The 23,564-nt window shown below is 43.2% G+C and overlaps 2 protein-coding genes across 3 annotated transcripts in view; one reads left to right on the forward strand and one right to left on the reverse strand.

Annotated features, from left to right (window-relative positions):
* LOC311433969 (uncharacterized protein) overlaps positions 1 to 23,564 on the forward strand; it is a gene marked incomplete at its 5' end in the record, with an annotated part of 114,768 nt that overhangs the window by 18,104 nt on the left and 73,100 nt on the right. The gene's annotated exons all lie outside the window — the stretch shown is intronic.
* FERMT1 (FERM domain containing kindlin 1) lies at positions 547 to 22,350 on the reverse strand. Of its 2 annotated transcripts, none has more exons than XM_084513701.1 (15): positions 22,196 to 22,350; positions 18,597 to 18,769; positions 15,733 to 15,966; positions 14,061 to 14,207; positions 13,485 to 13,698; positions 12,456 to 12,558; positions 10,912 to 11,019; positions 9,872 to 10,003; positions 9,687 to 9,736; positions 7,804 to 7,928; positions 6,387 to 6,493; positions 5,195 to 5,416; positions 3,564 to 3,688; positions 1,539 to 1,680; positions 547 to 847 (listed from the first exon to the last, which is right to left on the reverse strand). In XM_084513701.1, the coding sequence occupies exons 2-15, from the start codon at positions 18,745 to 18,747 to the stop codon at positions 674 to 676; spliced, it is 2,034 nt and encodes a 677-aa protein (XP_084369827.1). In that variant the 5' UTR covers positions 18,748 to 18,769; positions 22,196 to 22,350; the 3' UTR covers positions 547 to 673. The 2 variants fall into 2 exon arrangements, with proteins under 2 accessions (XP_084369827.1, XP_084369826.1); XM_084513700.1 differs by lacking the exon at positions 22,196 to 22,350 and adding an exon at positions 20,373 to 20,461.

Consider the following 23,564-nt stretch of genomic DNA (forward strand, 5'->3'; position numbering starts at 1 on the left):
AAAAGTTAACCTTCTGAATCCAGTTTTATCAAGATTAATGCTTTGTTCTAGCCACCTGTGGCTTCTGTGGAACTATTTACATGGGCGAAAGTAGGCACGGTGTGACATTTTTGAACAATTGTGTAATCACTCCTTGGGCTGTGATAGCTCAGTGTGCAGGACTGCAGAGCACTGATGGAATGCTTTTTGTTCACAGCACAAGTGGTAGACAAGCAATAGAGCTTTGAAAACGTATTTACTTAGTGTTTGTTCTGTTACACACCGGCCTTTTTAAGGGTGGGAGTTGCACAGCTGTAACACAGCAGAAAATTTGCTTACAATATCCTCAAGTAATTTGTTCTGTTTGAACGGATTGTTGCAGCTGTAAGTACTGGATTCAGAAGTGCCCAGTGCCTAGACACCTTTCGTTGGAAAACTTCTAGCTGTACTGAAGGAAAACAAACTCAATTTCTAGTGTTGGTGATGGAGTTGCCACACCCCATCCAGCGATCTTGGCTTCAGCATTCAACAAAGAAACTGCAAAGAATCAAATCATTACAACACGGATTGACACATACAGGGGATTTATTTGTCAGTAATTAAAAAAGACATTATACAATAACTATGGTGTAAGAGATTATTGTATAATCCCTTGTTCTCTTAATCTGTGCCAGCTGAAGGGGAAGAGTTTGCCTCATTCCTGACCTCCAGTTAGCTTATGGAACAGTTCCTCATCCAGTGTTTCATTGTGGTCTTTGGAGCGGGTTGACAGGAAGATGTAGCCCCCGATGTACTCGTGGATGCTTTTGCAGTCTGCGCTCAGGCATGTGAAGGCGATAGACACGTTCTGATCAAATTCAATTGCAACCTAAAGAAAATACATGCGGCAAGATCAGGAATGGAGATAAACTGCAGCATTTCTCTACCTGAGTTTGGGAGACTGAGTAAATGTGAGAGCACAGCTGGATCACAATTACTTTCTCTGCAAACCAAGCATTGTAAAAAATTCAGTGTCTGCTGTATGTTGAGGGTCTTTGGCTGCTCGTTTCTTAATTTTCTACTCCAGCAGGGCCCTCTTGTGGTCAAAGGCCAGTTTAGACAGGCAACAAAACTGATTTTTACTGTGTTTTTTTTTTTTTTTTTTTTTTTTTTTTTCCTAGTGGTGCACTGAGAACACTCAGAAGAGCAGCAATGGCAGCCCTGACTCTTTGCACTGAGCCAGTTATGTCACTGCAGTTTAGAGGATGATGCATGAGCTAGGCTATACAGAGAGAGTACAATGAGATTTCTCTGGACAGAGCGGTAACATAATGGGGTGGAATTTACCTTTGACTCTTTATATTTCATCCCACCAAAATCAAGGGCAACTTACAAAGAATAAGCTGCAGATCTTCTAGTTTTCTGAACTTTGACTACAAAACCCATTAAGAAAAAAGTTAGATTATTTTAGTATTTCACAACACTTTCAAAATCTTCTCACTGTGATGTTTAAAAAGATGTCCTGAAAGCATCCTCCCATGTCTTAAATGTCTGAATGCAGAGAGCTGTTCCTGTGTTACCTGGCGTATTTCCCAGTTCACATTCCACTGCTTCATGTTGGAGAACCTCCATGTTGTGATAGGGTCTCCTGTGGCTATATCTATTCTTATCAGCCTATTGTAGGACACCCCAAGCACATCATCCTTCTTGCTTCCTTTAAACCTGAAAAAAAACCCACAACCAAACAACCCGTGAGCAGACTTAGTTTGCAATTATTTCTGTCTAAAGAAAAACTTCATTAACCTTCCTGCCAAAGTGCAAAAAATGTGGGAAAGTTTACAGCAGCCTGGGACTGAGGAGAGCTTGGGCCCTGCTTCAGGACAGTATTTGTTACAAAGCAAAGATGTAGGCTGGTGAATCATGGCATAAGATATAAGATGGCTGACGTCTTTCCAATTTATTGTTTTCTGTTAAATACTGTTCTGCAAAAGGCATGAATTTGATTCTTTTTTTACAGGCAAAGCGTCAACAACATTTTTCCTTGCTTCACTTCAATAATGCTGCAACATGTTCTTGCATTTATCTCCACTTAAATGATACAAGCATATCAAAATATTTAATATTTTTTTATTATGTACCACCATTAACTTATCAAAACAACTCAGTGTTAGCAAAATATGCATTTCTGAGTAGAAATCATATTGCAAAACATTTCAACATTTCAACTTTCTTCTAACTAGAGATGAAAAATAAATTCAAAATGATCCGAACTTTTTGCAGACAAATTTCTGAGCTGGAAAAAGCTGGGAAAAGATGACTCAGGTAAAGAAACTACCTTCATCTGCACTCATAAAAGTTGGAAAAAATCTCCTCTGAATGCTGTTTGCATTTTCTATTATTTTGATTCTGTTTTTGAGCCTTCTGGCCTTAGATTAAGCTGGCCCTGAGGGAGACAGCGTGACCTGGACCACAACTGGTGCCTTATTTAATAACCTCCTGAGATACTGCCCATTAGTTTGTAGAAATTCACCGCAGGGGATTTTGCCCATTCTATAAAATGCAGTTTATTTTACTTTTTAGACAGAACTAGTGCTGACAGATGGGGCAAACCTCTTCACATTAGTAAATTAAATACCAACAGGGCATGTTTCTGGGCACTGAACCCCAGTACCTGGTTCAACTGCTAGAAGAGTCCCAGGTGGAGTCCTGGCTGCAACCCAACCAAGCAGCACGCTCCCAAATAACTCCCGGGGATGGCTCAGGAGCTGGAACACAGAGCTTAGGTCTGCGTTCACTACCAGCTAACGCTGTTCTGGTAGTTTGCATGGCACTGCCAGCTTTGGGGACAGCAGAGAGTTTAATGGTACGGATGTGGGCTGTTCTGTGCCAGCTGGACTCTGTGCCAGAGTATTTTTTCAACTTAGTTTATACTGCAGGTGATTCCTGAGTAGCACTGAAAGAGGTGGAAAGAACAAATGAAGGAGGGTGCCTCCAAGCGTGGCTGTGTAAACACTTCTCATTTGTTTGGTGTTTTGTCAAGAAAAAGGATGCGGGCCAGGTACCCTTGCAGAGCCATGCCATATTCAAGGCAAGCACCCAGGGAAAGTGCAGTGAGCACAGAAGGACCTTTCTTGTTCTGACCACTTCCAGATTAACCTAAAAGAGGGATCGTGTTCACTCTTTTCTTAATGAAATGCCAAAGCCACCACGCTCAGCAGGAAGCATGCTATCATACTCTGATGAGGAAGAGTGGGAGTGAATGAACATATTGCAAACCTGAGAACACCAGTAAGATTTGCATTTTCTTTTGCATATTAGCGAGTTCATGTCAAGAAGGGTTTAATCCTGCTGATAGATTATTTCAGCCAAAGCCCAACAGATCTGTATGAAAGCAGACACAGTGGAGCCTCGCTCCAGGAATGGAGCTGCTGAGTGCTACTGCTACAGAAAAAGCAGCAGCATGGAAGTTACTACAATTAAAAAAGGTCTGTAGGGAAAAAAGTACTAAGAGAATGTTTCCAGAACAGGGAATCAAAGAACTTCCTGAAAATCACTGACCGCGAACACGTTCGGGCAGCTTGACATTGCCGTAGCAGTGCGATTACCTTACAATGTAGTAGGACAAGCCAAACTCGGGGAGGGACTGCCATGCCTGAATAAAACGCAGCTTGGCCTCCACTAGGGACATCTGGGACACATTCTGGTGAGCTTCCAGAATACGAGCAGCCAACTGGGAAACACAGGAAGAGAGAAAGATTGCAGTTGACTGGAGAACAAAAACATCCTTGCTCTCACTAAATCAAACCGCGTTCGGTGTGATGCCGTGTTCAGATACTGCATCGCAGAGAGAGAGCACCTGGGGACGGATCCTGAGCTACGAGGGCAGAACAGCACAGGAAGGCCTCGCTGTTTGTGGTTGTGCTGCACTGGGTCAAGCTCCAGCACGCCATAAAATGATCTTGTCCCTGCTTGCTGCCCACAGGCCCATTCTGTATCAGGAGCTTGCTGGGAAATGGGGATTTTCTGTCCATTTCCACTCCCCTCAGCCATGTCTCCAGAATTATCGGGGCAAGGTCTTCCCTTGACACCTTGATTCAACTGCTGTGGTACTGCCAAGCCAGACTGCTGCGCCTAGCTAGTGTTACAGCGAGATCTGGCCCTTGGCTCACTGTTGGAGAAGGGGAAGGTCTGAATTGCACACTCATTGTAAAAATGCTCCGAATCCAGCTACCCTGCAGCAACAGGCTGCTCTCATTCAGAACCTGCCCCACCCCAGGCCAGAATTCTTTTAGACAGTTTGTTCTCGGTTCCTCCTTTGGCAAAGCGGGCCTGACCGTGCTTGCTTCGGGCAGACTCCATCGGCTGCAGCTGAGCTGAGCATCAGAACAATCCTGCTGGAGTGCTGAACACGCTGCACACACCGGGGAAATGGGCTCCCGCTGCCCTCCAGGTGGGCAGGTCATGCTCACAACTGAAGTGCTGTGAGGGAGGGAACGAGCTCAGCAAATCCTCAGGGCTCCTTGCTGAGGTACCTACCACTTGCTACTCGTTCAGGCATCCCAGAAGCGCGCTGGGTGCCATGCACAGGCTGGATACCAATGTTTTTACGGTAACAAAAGTCCCCTTCCCTAGATAGCTGCTCTAGCTATGGAGTCATTTATCCAGTCCTGAAAGCAGGCTGTGGAATCTGCAGCAAACCCCTCTGAATCGGTGGCTCTGACGAGGAGATGGGATATTGGGGGAGATGCTGAGAGGCAGGTACCCTACTGCTTTGCCCTGCAGACTGTATCCTGAGGACAGCTGGGCTGAACTCTTGAATCGAAAGGACAAAGTATTAGGTAGAGAGGAAGGAGGGGCACCCAGGCCAGGAGGACAGGAAAACGTTGTTTAAGATGTGGGCAGAACCTTCCCTTCCTTTAAAACCTTCCTTGCTCACTCTGAAGAGACTTTGAGGGGCAGCACCATCAGGAAGAGACCACGAGTGACTTAGGAGGCAGTGTGGATGTAGGGGTACTTGGGAGAAGTGCTGAGAGACCTGTCCCTGTCTTCAGTTTAATTAAAGGCCTCTTGCTAAATATTCAAGGGACAAATGAGTATTGTGAGGTGATTCTAGTGTATGGCCAGGAATCCCTCCATAGTTTCCAAATGCTGCTTGGATCCTGTCTCCTCCCTAAGCAATCATCTGCCTGGTCTTCGGAACCACCCATCCCCATCCACAAAGCCACGCTCAGGATACCTGCTTGGACTTGTATTTTTTTGTGTAACGTAATGAGACGAAGCATTCTGGTTTCATATCTACATTTTCCGGATCAGAGACAGCCTGGGGTGACATAGTCCAGTTCTTCATCTTTAGAAATGAAAGGATCTTGTGGACCTCAGGACGGTAAGAGCTATCAGCCATTGTTTTGCCTTTTGAGGCCAAAACACAAGCAGCCATCCACCGAGCATACTGATTCTCCTGCAACAAATACAACTGTTGGATATTTGTGGACAAACCATATATGAAGACTGCTGCTGCTCACCCATCTTTCACTGCGCAATAAAACCACGCTGGAGTTACTCTGCTTAATTTCTGTGGATGTGTAGTTACAATATCATTACTGTTCTTCCCTGGCCGGGCTAGTTCCATCTACAGAATCTGCCTGCAGACCAGTTAGGTTTTAATGTTTGAAAGCCATTTATCTGGAAAATGGTGTTATTCCTCTAAAAACATGCTTTCTTATAACATGCCAAAGAATGCACCATGTAAAGCTGAGTTTGGTGTGTCTGCAGCTACCGCTGACATCAGCTGCTATGTGCTATCACTGCTGCAGGTAATAGAAAAAAAAATCAGTGTTTTATCCATTTGAGTATTTCAGGAAAACGGTCTGATGCATGAAGTTACTAGTTCACAGAAATAAATCCAGTATTTTGGAATAAATTTGATGGAAATTTTGTCGCATGACTACTTTCCACCTGACAAAGTGTTTTACACAATTTGGATTGATACATTTCAACACAAACAAAATAAATTGAAATTGAAAACAAATGGAAGACCCTTATTGCACTGCTCTCATCTGAATGAAAAGTTCTAATTAAGAAAAAGGAAGAGAAAAAATCCCGAAGAAAAAATCCCAATCTTCTGAAACCACCGAGAAAAGTTACTGCAATTTCTTTTGACATTAGTGATAGTATGTTCTTTTGTTCTTTACAGCAGCTATGCTTGGAAACTGATCATAAAGATAGAATTAATACTCTTTTGTCCCCTAAACCATTAAATATTTGTTAGACCCCCCCTTTGCATCATTCTTAAGTTCTACTAAACATATAGATCATAAATTCTCTGGAGCATCCTTATTTTTCTATACAAATTCTGGAGCAGGACAATGATTCTTCTAGACAATCTGCTAATAAATGAGAAATAGATTTTCCCTTGTCTCATTACTCACATTTTCACATCTTAAATACAGTTCATTCATGCCATCAGCAACAGGAATTAGCAATTTGATTCCAAACTTCTTCGCTGCAACATTTACATCTGGTACAACTTCACATCCTAAACCACAGAGAATCAGAAAGAAATGGATGTATTTAGTTAGGATGTCGCTCACTTTAAGTACTGATTAATACCGAAAAGGAGTATGTAATGGTTGTTTTATTTTGAGATCAAGGGCCAAGACTTGGAAAAGTCAGGCCTAATGAAAGCATTTTGTTCTAGTTCACCGCCTGGACTGGCTTGGCAGGGTGATGAGCGCTCTGACCTCAGAGTGTTATTCAGTATGGAAGAGAAAAGATGCAATGCTCTCAAAACCTCAGCCTGATCTTAGGAAATGTTCAACACTTAAAACGGAGGATGAGATAGACAGGCACGCTTTGGAAATTTTACCCTAAATGACTTGAAAGCCTGGACTTTATTCTCAGAAGCAACTTAGTACTGAAAATGGGACAGAGGTAACGTCTACAACAGAGCAGGCCAGTTCAGGGACCCCAGGGAACTCTGAGGACCTGGCATTTTGTGTTGATGGTGCTACGTTAGGCCTGCTGGATTCAGCTGGAGTCAGGAAGCCTACAGTTCCCCTTGGTGTCAAGGAACACCGAGGCCATGGGCTCCTCGGTGAGGTTCCAGTCACCCTGGCTAGTTTTACCATGCATTTATCTGACCTACTGAGGATGTGCAGATTGGTATGCAGAGCCATTTGTTCACAGGGGTCAATCTTCTTTCTATTTCAAGGGTTTCTTCTAGGATGAATCCTGGGCATCACTGGTTCCCTGATGCTGAACATATGATGTCCCTGCAGAAGCAGATGTAGATGGAGGCTATATATAATGCTGGCGTCTGCCCTGTTTCTCCTCCAGAAGCACCTAAAGCTGGTTGCAGCTGTGGAAATCCCCATGCATGAAACAAACAAGGCCTAGAGAAGGTCTTGGAGGTGACCCTGCACAGCAGTATCTAGGTACAGCCTACAGCATTCTTGCCCATTGCATCGTCCATAATCCTCTGCCACCAATGTGCGTTTACCGAGGCCAGAGGTGAGCACTGCCACTTAGCAGAGAGTAAAAACATTTGGCAGGAGAAGGATCCCACAGAGATCACATTCTCCCTGACTCGTCTTCAAGTGAACTCTGGGGTACACGCCATTTTACAAGCTGGGTCCAGATAACCTTGATTTGGGCTAAGCTATTGAATCCTTTCTGTTTAGGCTGCTTCTGCAGATGCAGTCTGCCTGCTTAGGAGTATCAGTAACTGAAAAAGTAGTTTCAGGACTAAATACTACTGTGCTTGCCTTCTTGTGCCTCGCTGGGATTTCTTGATCTATTCAATTCATGAGTGCAACAGAGAAAGGAAAGAAAGGAAAAAATTCCTACCTTTTAGGTTTAGTTTCTCAATCGGTTCTCTGTGTGAGGATTCTGTGTTTTTAAAGTAAGATACAGAAGTATCTTTAAAAACAAACCAGTATGGCTTGATAGATTTGATTGACAGCTTCCTGGGCCTGAAAGAAAAAAAGCAATCACGTTTGTTGTCACTGAAATGCCCAAAGTGCTATGTCACACAAAAATGCAACAAAGACTCACAAAGATTCAGTGTATTTCAGGAGAGAAAACCAGAAGCGTTAGCACTGATTTAGTAGAGAAATACTTCACAACTACCTATGAAGATTGTCGGTAGAGTTAAAAAAAGAATTCTACTGTCTACGTAGTACTTCCCTTTAAATCTAAGGTGATGATACAAAGATTACACAGCTAGCTGAAACACAGTGCTTTACTACCCACTCCTGCCTTCTCCAGAGCCTTTCTAGAAATCCTAGTTTAGTCCTTTCCAGAAAATTATGGTTTTTATGTTTAAATTCCAAAAATAACATTGATTTTCAAAACTGCTAACTATTTTAGCTTTCAATTTTCCAATACAGGCAAAAAAAAAAAACTTCAAGAATAAGACTATTAGATTTTCTTGGACTAGAAAATATTTTCATATCCAAAAAAAATTAATAAAAACTTCTTTGAAAGCTTCTAATCATTATTTTTGGAAATAATATTGTAGTTCTTCACAGTATTATCACCCACCTGAAAGCAGTATTTACTAGTGTGCTATGTGGTGCACACTGAATATTTTTGAATAAAAGCTCACTGTATAAATAGAGCCAGCAGAGCTCTGCATTTAGGTTTCTAATGAGGCCAATAATTTTAGTAAGAAAATGCCGTTCATTTAAAGAAACGATGTACAACTTACCAAATTTCTACAATGTGTTAGATTTAGTAAGTGATTTACCATGTCTCTAGGAAATGTTTAATGGTGAAAAATAACTGCTGAATGCTTTTAAAGCAAGCTGCTCAGCTACTGGGGAAAAATAAACAAGCCACTGTTAGAGGCAAGTAACTGGTGGACCTTAAAAGGCTTAAATTCTCTTTCATCATAAGCCACCTTAGTAATTTGCATGTCAAACACAAGTTTTTAATAAGAAATTAATAATTCTTAACCGTTAACCACAGTTAACAATTTTCCTGTGCAATTTTAAGTTTGCTGACTATACGTATGACTTGTTAACAGAGTGAATCTAATAAATATTAATGCAATAGATACCTTTTATCCTTCTAAAACCCTGAGACTGCTTTGCGGTGAAAAACACTGTAGACTTGAGATGTGTGCAGTCGTTTAAATAACCCTTATATCAGGATACTATAATGGGATCATGGAACTATACTTTCCACAGTTAACGTATTTAGGTATCACTGAGCTGGTTTACTATACTTTTAGTTCAATTTGAAACTTATTTTGATATTAGAAAAAACAGACTCCACATTTAGTGAGAAAGGGACAACTGGTTTGAAAAAATACCCAAGGTTGCTTTCAGAAATCCTTCATGGGGGGAGCTGAAACGTTTTTTTTTTTTGTTTTTCATTGGCAAAAATGAATCGCAGTAACATATGACTGCAAACAAAATGGTAGACTCTCTTACTTAGAAACGATGACCGACAAGCACTAGGAAATCACAGAAATATAAAGAGCCTGGACCTTTAGCAAGCACAGATAAGGCTGCCCTACCACCTCAGAAGCTAGAAAGATGTGCTGAGAATCTGGCTCAGAAGCAGTAAGAGAAAGACTTGAAGAGGATGATATTAGGCTAGTTAGATCTGTCTGGTGTATTTACAACCTCAGGATTTACTGTTATGTTAGAGTGCAAAACTTAAGGGATCTCTTTTATGGTAAGCTTTTTGTTTTGTATGTTTTATTATTAGCTTTAGTAACTCACCTAACTAGCCTGAGATAATCAGCAAGTTTCGGGATGTCTGTGATGTCCTCCTATCAGGAACAATCAGGAATAATTTTAGTACAATACACTTTGTAATTCTCTGTTAACTCTGGTAAGAAATCAGGTAGGCTCATCACAGTACATTAGACACAGCAAAAGTGCTTGTGGGATGCAAAAGGACGTACCAAAACGTTACTTGTCTTTCCCCCTTCCAGTGCCACTTCCAGATTAGAAAGCGCAGCTTCTATTTCATCTACTTCTGATTCACCAGGGAAATTTTGCGTCTCTGATGATGATGATAACTTGCTTATGTGGTACTAAAATAAATCAAGAATCAGATTTGAATGGTCAAACGTACTTGAAATATGAGTCAAATGCCAATTGGCAACGTGTAATGACAATATATGATAACAGGCTATTTGTCGTCTGGGTCTTGGCAGAGTTCTGCAACGTGGCACCTCTTAGAGGGAAACAGGTGAGCCAGGGAGGATTTGCAGTGCAGTTACCTACAGGAGTTTCCTATTTCAGTTGCCAGGATTTATGTTCCTTCACTCTAATCATCCTGTTCTGTGCTCCGTGAGGCTGACTCTGCTAACGTTAACATCCTAGGGCTGTGACCCTTAAGTGCCATCTGTACTAGGTGGAAACTTGGCAGCAAGGTCTCTGGTGTTTGTGGTGGCAGGCTGTGACTTTTTGGCAGCTCCATTTACATTTAAATGGAAGGGATTTATTAATAATAAACATCTGTGCCTTACTACCCACAGTCAGGGACTAGGCCACAGCAAATCACATTAAATGTATACGTACTCCATAGTGTAGCTATCTTCACATTGCTATACAGTTGTGTGGTTTGTTTTGCCTGTTGTGAGCATATGTAGGTACGTATTAGACTTTCAGGAAGAACACGTGAAAGGGTGGTAGCTGGTATGAGAAGCAACACTTCGTAGTAAACGCCCTCAGAACAGACTGGTATCCAAGTGATATCCCATGTACTACATCCTGGCACTGTTAGTAAATGGTTCTGTAAAGTGTATAATTATTCACTTTGAATAACGGCATGCTGCTATTGAATTTTAGTTGGATGTTCTTATTGTTTCTCACTCCAATAGCAGATCCCCAGCCCCCGGAGAGCTATTGGCCTGGGCTCTGTTGAAGTCCTGTCCTAGCTTGTGCCTGCCTCTCGAGAAAACAGGTTTTGCAGCTTGGATCAAGCTCAAGTACATGCCTGTAGTGCAGCAAAGATCAGCATTTCTTCCTCCGTGCAGTCAACTTCTTCCAACAGGATGGCCCAGCGGGCTTGCTCATATATTTGGTTTATCCGCACTGCATCATACTGTAGCAAAAAAGCACAGCACTGGTCAGTAACGAGACAGATTGAACAGGATACAGGTTCATGATCAGCTGCAACTGATCGAGCATCGGGCTGAAGCCATAAAGGTTGTTTCCTTCCTTCCCCCACTTCTGTCCTGCTGTCCGTTCCTGTCCCTCTCTTGTACTAGCTCACATGATGGTACGTAGGCTCAGAGTGACTTGCTGATCCAACAGAAAATTAAGCAGGACTCCGTGGCTGAAGCAGAAGGGAAGATTAAGACATCCCTTTTTGTGGTAATAGGTTTTGGATTGGCTTAAACCAAATGTGAAACCACACTGAGAGTGAAATTAACGTGACACAGCTGACATGAATGTAGCATTCAATGGTTTGCTACTGTCAGAAGACAAATTCTTTTTGCTCTTGGCTTCTTTGGTTCCAGCTCTAGTCTTTCACTGGCTTGACATGTGTCAGATCCTGTTGTAAAATGCATTAACTTTCCATTTTTTGCGTATGGATTGGGTTTCATTCTGGTTAATAAGCTGAAGTGACTCATAGATGATCAAGCTTCAGAGCTGGCAGAAGGTGGCGGATGGGAGCGTGACCTCTCTCTTTCAAAGGCTACTTAAATAGCTCACTGCTATCTTGGGTTATTTCATGGCTAGGGCAAAGAATGGAAATGTCTGGGCTGCAGAACTGCAGGCTCCTATTTGATCTTTAGTGGGGAAGGCATTTCACCCATAACATGCCACTTGAACTAGAAAATACCCTTCTGTTTATGTGAGATGCCTGAAATGAAACAGATTTAGAGCAAATAACAATGTGAAGGCCAAATCCATCTGACATTTAAATTCTTGTTGATTTATACTGGTCAATGGTCATGCTATAAATTTCTCTAAACGTACCACCCAGGCCTTAAAAACGCAGGCTTAACAAAACCACAGTGACTGACTTGTAGTGAAAATAAAGGCCAATAAGAGGCAACTTGAGAAAATGCAGTCTTGTTTTCAAATAGGACTCAAACACTTTTGTTGAGTGCTTCTGAGTGCTTGAGCCCAGAAAAGCTGAATATTCAGTGAATGGCAGTGAAATGTAACTACCGCTTTTAAGTCGATTTTCAAAAATAGGGCTTATACCTTTACATCACTTAGGATAGTGTTGATTTACTTTTCCCCTTAGTTTGTCATGTTAAACGTGAAGCAGAAAGTGAACTACCCCCTCTGGGTACTGTTTCTGGTGCTCTTCAGATCTCATCTTTATACTTAAGATCTTATCTCAGGTAAGGAATGGTGATTCAACATCCAGAGGGGAAAAGTGCAGTCTTAGCTATGGGGAAGAATTAGAATTTGATCTCTGAAGGGCCTGTAACAAATCCTCACTAAAATTCTGTATCCTTATGCTACAGATCCTTGACATGAAAGCAGGCAGACAATGAGCAACTATAAAAACGAAGCTCTTACTTTTGGGTTCAAATCAAAGAAAGTGTAATATTTAAAGCGTAGAAGAAGCTGATCATCCTCCAGAATGCCTTGTTCCATAAGTGATCGGGATGAATCTAGCCAGCTGCAGAAAAAAAACACCCACAAAATCATTTGTACAGGAAAAACTATCACATCTGCAGTGCTCTAATGTAATTGTGAAACAGAAATGGGGATGAACAGCTCTAATTCCTGCAAGTCTGGGAAAAATCCACATAATTGGAGAAAGAGGAACATTCACATGGATTTCCAACTTTTACTGTACAAACACAATACCTAAAATCTTTCAGTTCTTGTTCTCCAGCGCTATTCAGAACATCAGGAATAGAAGACAGAAACTGAGCAGTAAATAGCTACAGGGTGACCTGTGCTAGCAAGATTCTTTCTAATTGCTCTCCAGAAATAGGATGTTAATTTAACTTCCCATGTATCATTAGAGCTCTTGCTTTTCACTTCAGTGTTTGTTGTTTTATAATTCCAGCTACTTTTGTCTTTTGGTGAAATTCAGTGACAATGTTAAAGTTATTGTTAAATGCTCCATAGACCTGAAAGATGGCAGTCTGTATTTCAGTCCTAGAGACGATCCTCTTAAAAGCCTTCATCACTTCAAACCCCCAGCGTTCTGTATTCTTCTATAGTGTTCAATAAGTTGCACTTGTTTGTGCATAATTCAGTTTGCTATCCAAACTGTCCTTTAGCTTTGCCCACAATGCCACTCACTTCACTGGATCTGTCTTCATCTAACAACAGAATTTAGTCCAGAGCCTGCACAATTACATCATTCATCACTTCAAAACAAAATTGTCTAACCAAGACTGCTGAAAAAAGGAAAAAACATCAAAAAGAGTCTAAGTATTTCCAAAAAACACCCACCTAGATCAAAGCATGGTTTTAAGTATCAATATATCCATTTATCACAGTTTTGTTTTCAAGTTCTGGTCTGCACTTAAAAGCTGGATGAATGCCACCCCTGTTCAGCCAGCTTACGAAGAACTCCGAGAGGCTTCTTACCCTGCATTGAGTCTGGCTTTGTCAGCTAACGTCCGAGGCTGGTACATCTCTGCTAGTGTTTCTGGAGAGCAGATGGGATGACTGAAGGCGAGGATGTTGCAGTTCTGCTCAGTCAAGGGACTGTCGCTGAACCAAGTGATTGTAGAAGAAGCTGGCGTCCCACTGACGGGATCATAGGTGGGCGTCATGGTTTTACTATACAAACCTGGACTTGCTGCAAGTTAAAACAGTAAAGTCTTATTCCACAGAATAAGACTTCAGACTTACAGGTAGTTTACCACTTTCCATTTATGTTTTCAAAAAGCTGCAGCACATCCTTTGTGCAGGACCACAGCTGATCACCTGTTTTCTGGTATGGCCTTTCACACAACAATGGAAAGGAAAACATTTAAAAAACAAGAGAAAAATATTGATGTATTGGGGATTTCAGTAACTTCTTGAAGCTACTAATTTCAACTCAGCAGTGTCTCTGACCATCATCCTACATTAAACTGTTCTTGTTTTTAATTGCATAATGAAGAATTTCTTCCTCTTTTTGACTTCTAGTTTGAAGAATAAAGTCATTCTAGTTTTTACCTGATAATCCAGAACTCACTGGAGAGTTGCACAAGTTTAAAATATCTTCTGTAACTGGTTCTTTGTTGTTCTTGTCTTTTTTCTTCTTCTTTCTAATTGCATCTTCTGACTGCTTCAGCAAAGAGAGTTCTTCTGACCGTCTGATATCTACAATGGCAATTTGGGAAGTAAAGTAAGATGAAACATTTGAAACTTACAAGATTACACCCAAAAAAAACCATGATTTGTAACAGCATTTGGGGAAGCTCCATGTTGCAGTCTGAACCTTATTTTTAGGAATCCAAAAGGAGTACCCACGGAAAATCCGGTCATTTGATGACAAGGCCAAAGACTTTGGGCTCTGGAAGTGAGTTTTGCCATGATTTAAGCCTCTTTTGTAGCAAACATCATTGTATTTTAGGATGGGAAAAATTCTTCCTAAGGGCTATGCAATCACCTTTGAGTGTAATAATCTCAATGAAATGTCTGACTTATTCATAAGCAAGAATGGAAATGGAACCACTGTATTTGAAGTTCATGCCTTTTATTTTTCAGTTAAGAATTTTGTGTTTCCCCTAAAAGATTCTGTCTTGGCGGTACGCTGTTCACTACTGCACTACTGGTTCAGACACGTATTGTCAATTGCAAATCAGAAAAATCTGCAAAATATTTGTATCTTGGAGCAAGCAAAGACATTTCTGATGCTGTTCACTCCTGAGAAAAGTTACAGGGTCCTTGTACTAACACAGTCTGAAAGTACAACTATTTAATTCAACCTAATGTCAGTTGAACAATTATGGCATTATTTTTATCAGAGCTATTAAATGTAATCAAGACATACTATCCTTTCCACAACCCACTGCTAAAGGATGAAATTGAAAGCTACATTGTGGTCAGTGTATCTTGAAATTCCTTCTGAAGATGAATGTGTTGATGGGCTAAGCTTTGAAGATCTAAAGGAAAATGAGTATCAGGTGTGCCCTAAAATCAAAAGACTCTGAAGATGCCTTGCAGACTCAACTTATTCCTATTGATCACGGGCACACAGGTCTGGCATGCTGCAAAACCTCATTTCTGCTTTGGTGCTCCATCCTGGCAAAGAGCTGCAACACATCCACAGGCTTTTATAAGGTAGCTGGGTATGCCCTGACCCAAAGAGGTTTATGACAGTTCTGAACACTCAAAACATGCTCCCTCTAAAGTAAATACATGTTTACTTTAGAATACATATTCACGTATTTACATGAATACATATTCAACCAAGTTGAATATCATCTCACTGACATTGGTGCAGATAGGTGATAAATCAGTTGGCATCAGTAAGATTGCCCATGCTGAAAGCTGCTGTAGGAGATTGATAAGCTCGAGCTTTTACTCAGTGGCATAAAATAAGCTGGACTCAGTCCAGACATCTCTACAAAACCATCAAAAGGGCTTTGATTATCCAGTCTCCCTGCGGCTCATGGGAAGCATTACTGATAATTCTTCATCAGACTTATCACAATGACGGAGAAACACTGACATGCACTGGATACTAAAAACAACAGCAAAAAAAGTCTTTGTCTTTTCATCCCAGGTCAACCCGATCAAATTTTTCCTTGAGCTAAAAGGGGAGTAAGGACTTCACATCAAAACAAAGTCACCTAATAAAATGCTCCAATGTAGCTGCCAGAGGGGATTTAGCTTTACTTACTGAGGATTTTGCAGATGTCACTGACAGCTTTGAACACCACAGAAGAAAAGCTGACTTTCAGTCTCACGGTCTTCATGTTTGGCAAGCGAAGCCGCAGCATTTTGTGCTGAGTAGTAAAGAGCAGCTTAGCGTCTGCCTGCACCCCACATTTATCAAGAGTCCAGTGGGTTTTCAGAAGCCAGCATTTTTTTTGCTCCCACCAAAGAGCATAGTCTGACCAATCTTGTGTCATTTCTAGGAAAAAAAAAAAAAAAAGGCTATTAATACATTACATAGCAAATATGCTAAAAAATCAGCTTTGGAAACAGCACTCTGCACATAGAATTTATTTACATTAAAGTAGCGACTACAGTTCCTCAGATCTAGACCCCATCTGCTGAACACTTGTGGCAGTTGCTGGGATTTAACTGTGCTAACCCAGACGATGATTGTCACATTGCCTTTATCTTGCAGGTATCCACAGGGACAGCACATCTCCCAAGTCCTTGAAGTCTCAGTGACACACAGCCAAGGGCTGTTCCAGGAAAGACATGGTAATTCAGCTCTTCTCTGTGGCTGCACCGTTAGACTGAGAAGGATGGCAACATACTTTAAATAATCAATGAAGAGAATTATTAAGTTGGGAGTAAGCCCTGTAACAATCAGGAAAGGGTTAACAAGCTCTAACAAATAAGATGACCTTCTCTATCACACAAGATGCAGAAACTTGCAACAGCGGTAGAAGCTTGTAAGGGAGGTAGAATGAATAAGATGCAATATGGTACAGGTAATCCTTTAATGGTCTGTGCAGACAGGCAGGCTGGTGCGACTGACCAGGGACTGACAAGAGTTGCCTACAGAAGCTTCTCAGAAAAACAGACAGGCTGCAAAGAGATGACTGTCTTGTTTCACTGATTTCGACTTGCCTGTGTTTTGATGAAGTAAAAATGGGAATTCTGTACTTTGAAAACTTGCAGATAGAGAAGCGTTTGCGAGTCAAGAACAGATGGAAGACTTTGTTCATGTGCTACACAAATAACTTTGGAAGGAAGAGAGCAGTGTCTTTTGTCTGATGACTCTTGAGCACTAAGTATCCTGACCTGAAAGGTATAAAACCTTGGCTAGATCAGCTTGAAGAGTACACACATAAGGAAGGATATGAAACATTGCTGCTTACAGTTCTGTGGGGAATTCCAAAATTGAATGACTTCCAGATACCAATGGTGTGTATTGTCGGCTAAAGTTTGTGTGATCTTGGTCAAGTCATTTCGGTCTTCTGAGCCATTTCTTGTTCCTCCTCACCAGCTCCCCCAGGCAGAGCGTTCCTCCCTGTGTCTGTAGCACAGTAGAGCCCTGTCCTGTTTTGGAATTTCTTGGGAAAATTGTCTCTCAAGAGAAGTGTTGGTGCAAATCACTTATTTAAAGATTTGCTTTAACTATTATTTAAAATAGAAAGCTTTTTGCACTAATTGAGTACACGAGCTTCTTCTAGTTACAAAAATGCTGTGAAAAGTTAGCATCATGACACAGTGAAACTCAGGCTACCTTTGCTTTGCTGGCTGAATCATGTGTTTAAGTAAATGGAGAAGTCAATAGAAATGTATCTTGCTTTTTAGATTTTCTTCATCACAGATATCCTACCTGCTCTAACGCTGGGAAGGGGATCCCTTAATAAAATCACTATCTCCAACTAGAGTTTTTCCATTACAAACGATTGTTGTGTACAAATGTCCTTCCATTGAATAGGAGACTTCTGAAAAAAATATCTTGTGTCTCCCTTTTGTTTCTGTCAAACTCCGTGTTTCAAAACAAAAAATTTCATCTGGCAGTAAGAGCTCTGAAATTCTTGAGTTGCTGAGTTTAAATTTCTTAAGACTTTTGCTGAGGGGTTTTCTTATAGTTCAGTTTTTCTTTTCTTGTTTGTAAAAAGTCAAGCCATGTGAAAAAGACTAAAGTTTCAAGGAGGTTCTTTTTTGACGGATAGTTTTTTGTTGCCATAGATCTCGTATTTCTAGAGCAGTGTGTAGAAACTCAAAGCTTGTGGCACTCCCATTTGATGACTCTAGTCTAGCAAACGTGTTCATTTCTGTGTGAACTTGGTGATCGAAGACTTCTAGGTATAGATTTCCAGAAAAAAAAAAAAAAAAAGAATAGCACTTGAAGAATGCATTGCATATGGGACCCTGTGACATTGGTGTAATGATCAAATGCCATACTGCCTTGTCTGTATCTAGCATTCTGCAGTGTCAGAGTACAGATGATTATTTTGGGAGGAAGCTCCATTTGGTGGCTTTGAGTTAAAGAAACTTTGATTCCCTGGTTGCCTGTAGGGCTGATGTACTCTGACTGTACACATGGCATTTAACTTTTCATCTCCTTACAATTTTGACTCAGCCAGTCTCTGCTCTGAGCGGCTGTTCCCTACTGGATCTATGAAATGGATAATGTAGCTCAGATTTTGGGTCGGGTGCTACTGTAGCACAGTAAACTATCTTTCTAAACACACTTGTAACAACTGATCCTTTCTCTGTGATGGCTACAGATGGATAAATCAAGTATCAGCTACTGGTATTGCCCTCAAACTAGCCACCTAGAAAGTCTATCTGGAATGGGAGCTGAACAGTTACTGTATTTGTCTAACTGAAAGAAAAAAAAACACCAAAGTTTTGTTTGCATTATGATAGTATAGGGGCTCTAATCACAAACCGGGGTTCTGTCCACATGAAAAGCAATCCTAAGCCTGCAGCACCTACGTGCTGGGTGTACTGTTTCTAAGACCTAAGTGAGGCAGTGCCATTTCTAAATGTGCTGAAGCCTTTTTGTAGAGGGAAAGCTGCATGTATGATTTTAATAACACTGTGTAGATGAAACAGGTCTTTACTCACTGATCTGCTCTACTAATTTCAGCATCACTCCTCCAATGTGAAGGTCGCCTGTGACCTGTAGCGTAAATTCTTTTTGCTCCTCTTCATTCTGGTGATCAACTGACACCAAGAGCTCCCAGGAGTTAGACCCATATGCACCCAAGGAAGTCATTTTCCAAAGATCTGTGTAAGCTCTGCAAAAACAAACACAAACAAAAGGGATATACATATGCTTTTACTCTATACTTTGAAGCCAATGCATGTTGTTTTCTCTCCAGTCTCAAAGCACATCCATGCTGCCAAGACTTCACAACAGCCTTGGCAGGACTTCTGATGTGTTATCTTGTTACCTCTGAACTAGACTCTGTTCTTGTGATGACTGTTACAAGACAGGCATGCAGGATTTTTTTTTATTTTTATTTTTTTTTAAATTCTGGATGTATTTTTTTCCCTAACTCAAGCATCTCCTGTTGGGTAGAGAAAGCCCAGTTTCACCCAGGTTTCCCCACTGTGCAATGCTCATCAGTCAGTCAGGACACCGTAACGCCTGCAGCTGTGGGTGGGATCTGTTTTTGCAATCTATCCAGCGAACAGAAGAATTTCCTTGACTTGTACGCTTATAATTGTAATTTTCACTGTAAATGGAAGTTTATACTTGCAGCAAAAGGCAGATGAGTTCTGCTAGCTTGATCCCATGAGACCAAAACCAGAGCAGTTTTACTTCTTTGGGTAGACACGAAGGGGGAGACAAGTAACTGCAATGTGTCTCTGCCAGCAACATCGAGGCACGTAACGGCAGTTCCAGCTGACTGTCTGCTTGCCCAGGGATGTAAGCACCTATCCCGTCTCGGCACACATCACCTGAGATCCCACCAGGCTCCTGCCAGGACAGGTAAACAGCAATTGTGCCAAGCCAAACTGGAGAGGATGCTCCAAGTAGAAGCTCTGGTTCTGATCAGTAGAGTTCTGCAAATTAGTGAAGCAGGAGGTAGGCATCTCTGTAGGTATACAGTGACTGATGCTGCAGGAAGGATTTGGGATATTTGAGCAGTGAAAGAAGGCACCAGATCAGCACTCAGTGTCTGGTCAAAACAAACCCTAAGAAACTCACCTTTGCAGTGCAAGCTTAGGCAATGAAGCGGGTGACTTCCACTTACTACAGACTTTCAACAGCATCTGAGAACCCAAGTCACAGACACCCTGGTCTTTGGTACAGTACAGACTGCTCGAACATGAAAAATAACTACGTTATATCCCCTCTAACATTCTTTGTAAATGACTCAATGTTGACAGACGTTTGCAGGTCTTTTAAAAAAGTAGTAAGTTATGTCAAAACAAAAAGCCAAGGACCATTCCCATAGGTGAGGAATGACAGAAGAGGTGATGACCCTTTCGAGGACTGACCACAGAGCAGCCTAGATTAGGTTATGTGAACATAAAATGAAACTAGGGGTTAAGGACCTCATGCCCAGAAACAGGGTTTTCTAGTTTTCAGTCCACCTATGCACCAAATTTAATGTAATTATGAAACTTTACGTTACCGATTAGATAACAGAAGAGGGATTTGGGCCAAAAGATACTACTTGAGAGCAAAGCCCAGTTCAATGTTCAGAGGTTCCCTTCCAGAGGCTCAACAGCCAGCCTGTTACAGCTTAATCTTCCCCAAACTTTCAAATGTTATTAGTGCTTCTTAACTTCCTACAGCTTAAGAATTTCAATAGGAAGGCTTCTGGTATTTTGTTAAATTACAGATCATTCAGTATTTTTATTGTGGAGTAAGCCATAAAGTCATCTAACCATTTCAGTCAAGTTCTTTGAAAAGCTGTTCTCAGAATGCTGCAGACTTGGTTCCTTGAACTCCTTTGGATCAGGGCCACGTCTGTTGTCAACCCTATCGGTACAAAATTGGGTATCAAAGGAATAATACAGGTACGGTGGTAATGACAGTCTGCTAATAAGGAAAAATGATTCCAAACCTAAAGGCAATGAAAGTGTGTGCGTGTGTGTTAAAGATTCGGCTGAGGCAAAAAAAAAAAAGAAGAGCAACAGAAATGAAACAATCTGTCCAGCTCAAAACCATCCCTTTAGGGGGAAAATCACCTTACCACTGAGTTTTGCTCTAGGAGTGCTGGTAATCTGAATGTCTAAAATCGTGACAACTTACAATAGAGCTCCAACAAAAACAACAGAGGGCTCCAAAAGGCCAATTTACACCGAGGAACAAACGTGGCTCCTATGTTCTTGCATGTGCCAGCCTACACCTTCTCACCAAATAGTTGCTCAACTAACAAGGGCTGGTACTTATCCAAAAAGTCTGTTTTTTCTTGGTAGATAAAGACATTGTGTTGTACACTGGAAGAAACTACGGCTGTACTGCCTCAGGGATGGAGCTGGGATTTTGAATTTGTGCTGCTGTGCACCACGTGGATTTACTGTGGTGTGCTTTAGACCAAGGGGTCGTGGAGGGCAAGGGCTGTGCCTCTTGAAGGCTCAGTGCCCAGGAGGCAGAGCTGCTGAGCCGGTACAAGGGCAGCACAACTTGTAGAGGTCAGTTGTTATTACTCTTTATGCACAGCAAAACAAAAACCCTGGCTTTAAGAAAGTCAGAATGCCACCAGTCACTCCTAAGCATCAATAACCGCATAAAAAAATTAAAAAATCTATAGCTGGCTAAGCATGGAAACATGTGCATGCGATTTCACTTTGAGAGCACGTGTATGAAATCTAGCAAAATGATCCCCGTATCTGCGCTTCACCACAAGTCAGTATCATTATTTAGTATCTCCTCTGTCCTCGTGTCAGCAAAACCACCTGGGTACATTTTTTCTCTTCTTCTTCGGTTTCCCTCGTGGATACAATTCCGCGTACAAATGCCTGTGCTGACACGGGTGAAAGCGAGCAGCCCAAGGCGTGGGCGAAGCTCTCTTCAACACCGCTGGCTTGCAGGGCTTGGAAAGCCACGGGCCTGGCACCGCCACTTGTGGCCCTTGGGCATTCCCCAAAACTGCTCCCGGCCCCGCTTCCTCTTCAGACCCAGGGCTTTCAGCCTGCTGCTCAAACACCACCAGCAGCCAGCCTCTCGGAGGGCACCGCACAAACACCGCCTCGGCTTGAAGAAGAGGCAGCAAGGACAAGGAACTGCAGTGCATTAAAAGCAAAAACCACCAAGCTGCCGGGGCACGCCGCACGCCTCCAGACCCTCCGGCCAAGCGTGGAGCTGCGGGGCTGGCACCGGGACATCCCTGAGGTGCCTCTGCTCGGGGGATCTGCAGGGCAGCTCTGCCCAAACCGCAGCCCTTACAGCCCCCGGGGTCACACTGAGCATGGGAACAGAGGAGGGAGTCAGGGGGTGAGGGGGTGAGGGCAGGAAAGGGCTCGCCGCGGGGGCAGCGGGGAGAAACCGCCGGGGATGGCGGCGCCTCGGGGCGGTTGTGGGGCAGGCGGCATTGCGGCTGCTGCCAGGGGAGGAGAAGGAATAAATCGGCACCAGGCCGGGCCCGGGCCTGTGAGGAAGTGCCGGGAGGGATAAGGACAGCAGCCTGCTGCTGGCCCCGCGTGTGTCTGCCCCTGCCCGTGCCCGTGTCCCTGCCCCAGCCCCAGCCCCTCACTCACTCACTCACCTCTCGCTCCGAGCCGGGCCGTCCCTGGCCTCCCGCCCGGTTCCTGCGCCCTTCGCCTGCACCTGGCAGCTCGGGAAGGGAGGAGGAGGAGGAGAAAGGGAAACAGGAGGAGGAACAGAGCAATGCCCGGCCCTGCCCCGCACCGCACCGCACCCCCGGGGGCTGCGCTGCTGAGGGAGCGGCCCCGCTCCGCCCCTCGGCCGCAGCAGGCAGCACAGGGCTCCCTGCGCCTCGCTGCTTTGCCCTTCCCTTCCCTTCCTTTCCTTCCCTTTCTTCCCTTTGCTCCGCTCCTGCCGCCGGGAGGGTGAGGAGGAGCCGGGGAGCGCCGCCCTGCCCTGCCCTGCCCTGCCCTGCGCTGCCCTCCTGGCTGAGGAGCCTGGGGGGCGCGGGGCCGGGTGCTGCCTGTGGGGTGAGGGCTGATGGTGTGCTGAGAGCACCAGGGAAACCCACCCAAACGCCCACCCCAGCCCCTCGCACCTCAGCCAGCGAAGTACAAGCGATAGGCACACAGCTGCGGCCATAACCAGGCTCCGCCGACTGGTTTTGGTCACTGAGCTTTGGGTGCTCAGCTTGCGAACGCACCCCAAGGGCTTGCTCTTGAGTGGGGCCACTGCGGGCCGAGGGCTGGACACATCAGGAGCAGTCTGGGGACAGCACAAAATGTCCCTGCTGGTAGAGGGGGCTGCACCCTGAGGAGAGGCCGCCACGGGGAAGGTGGTAGGTAGCCCCCAGAACAAAGAGTGGAAAGCCACGTCGGAAATACTTCCATATCTCCCACTAGGAAGCAAAAGCCGGTGTGCATAACCACGATGTTAAGGTTAAAGATTAACGCCAGGTAGCTTTGTAGTGGTTATGACTCTGGAGTGAGTGAGTGTTTGAAAACGTAGCAACGCGGATATAGGCCGCTCTGCAGTGACTCGGGCTGAAAGCTTTCCTCCTGCTTGAAGCCTCCTTTCCTCCTCCTTGTTAGGGAGCTCTGCCGAATTTTCATTTAACTGGAATACCCAAACTCCAGGGCTGTCGAGCCACGTCAGGCATAGCAGCGTTGTTGCTTTTAGGATGAACTTGTTGAGGGATTTGAGACTGGTGGTTAACATAGTAAAAAGAAGTTTGGTTCTGAGGGTGAGGTGCCAGAGAATAGAGAGGCATATTTGTGGTTTAGGGATGTGTTACAATGCACAGAGTAAAAGTGCATTAGATTGACTGGAAGTGGGCAAGTGCTTCTCCGAAAGGCAAATTCTCACAAAAATCCTTTCTTGCCTTAAGCATTGTGACCTGTTTGGTAGGCATCGTGACCACGTAAAACACAGTACGTGAAAAAAACGACAGGAGAGAGAAACAGAGAAAATCAAGGGAAGTGTTTTTTCAA

This window comes from Aythya ferina, assembly GCF_964211825.1.
Source record: "Aythya ferina genome assembly, chromosome: 3".
Classification (NCBI taxonomy): Eukaryota; Metazoa; Chordata; class Aves; order Anseriformes; family Anatidae; genus Aythya; species Aythya ferina.

Bases quoted from the DNA above. Each gene is read 5' to 3' on its own strand.
- FERMT1 (XM_084513701.1), bottom strand. From the start codon at position 18,747: ATGACTTCCTTGGGTGCATATGGGTCTAACTCCTGGGAGCTCTTGGTG. The intron at 15,967-18,596 runs GTGAGTAAAGAC...TTTTTTTCCTAG, and splicing joins GAAATTAGTAGAGCAGATCA to AAATGACACAAGATTGGTCA. The intron at 7,929-9,686 runs GTGAGTTACTAA...TTTTTCTTTCAG, and splicing joins GATTATCTCAGGCTAGTTAG to GCCCAGGAAGCTGTCAATCA.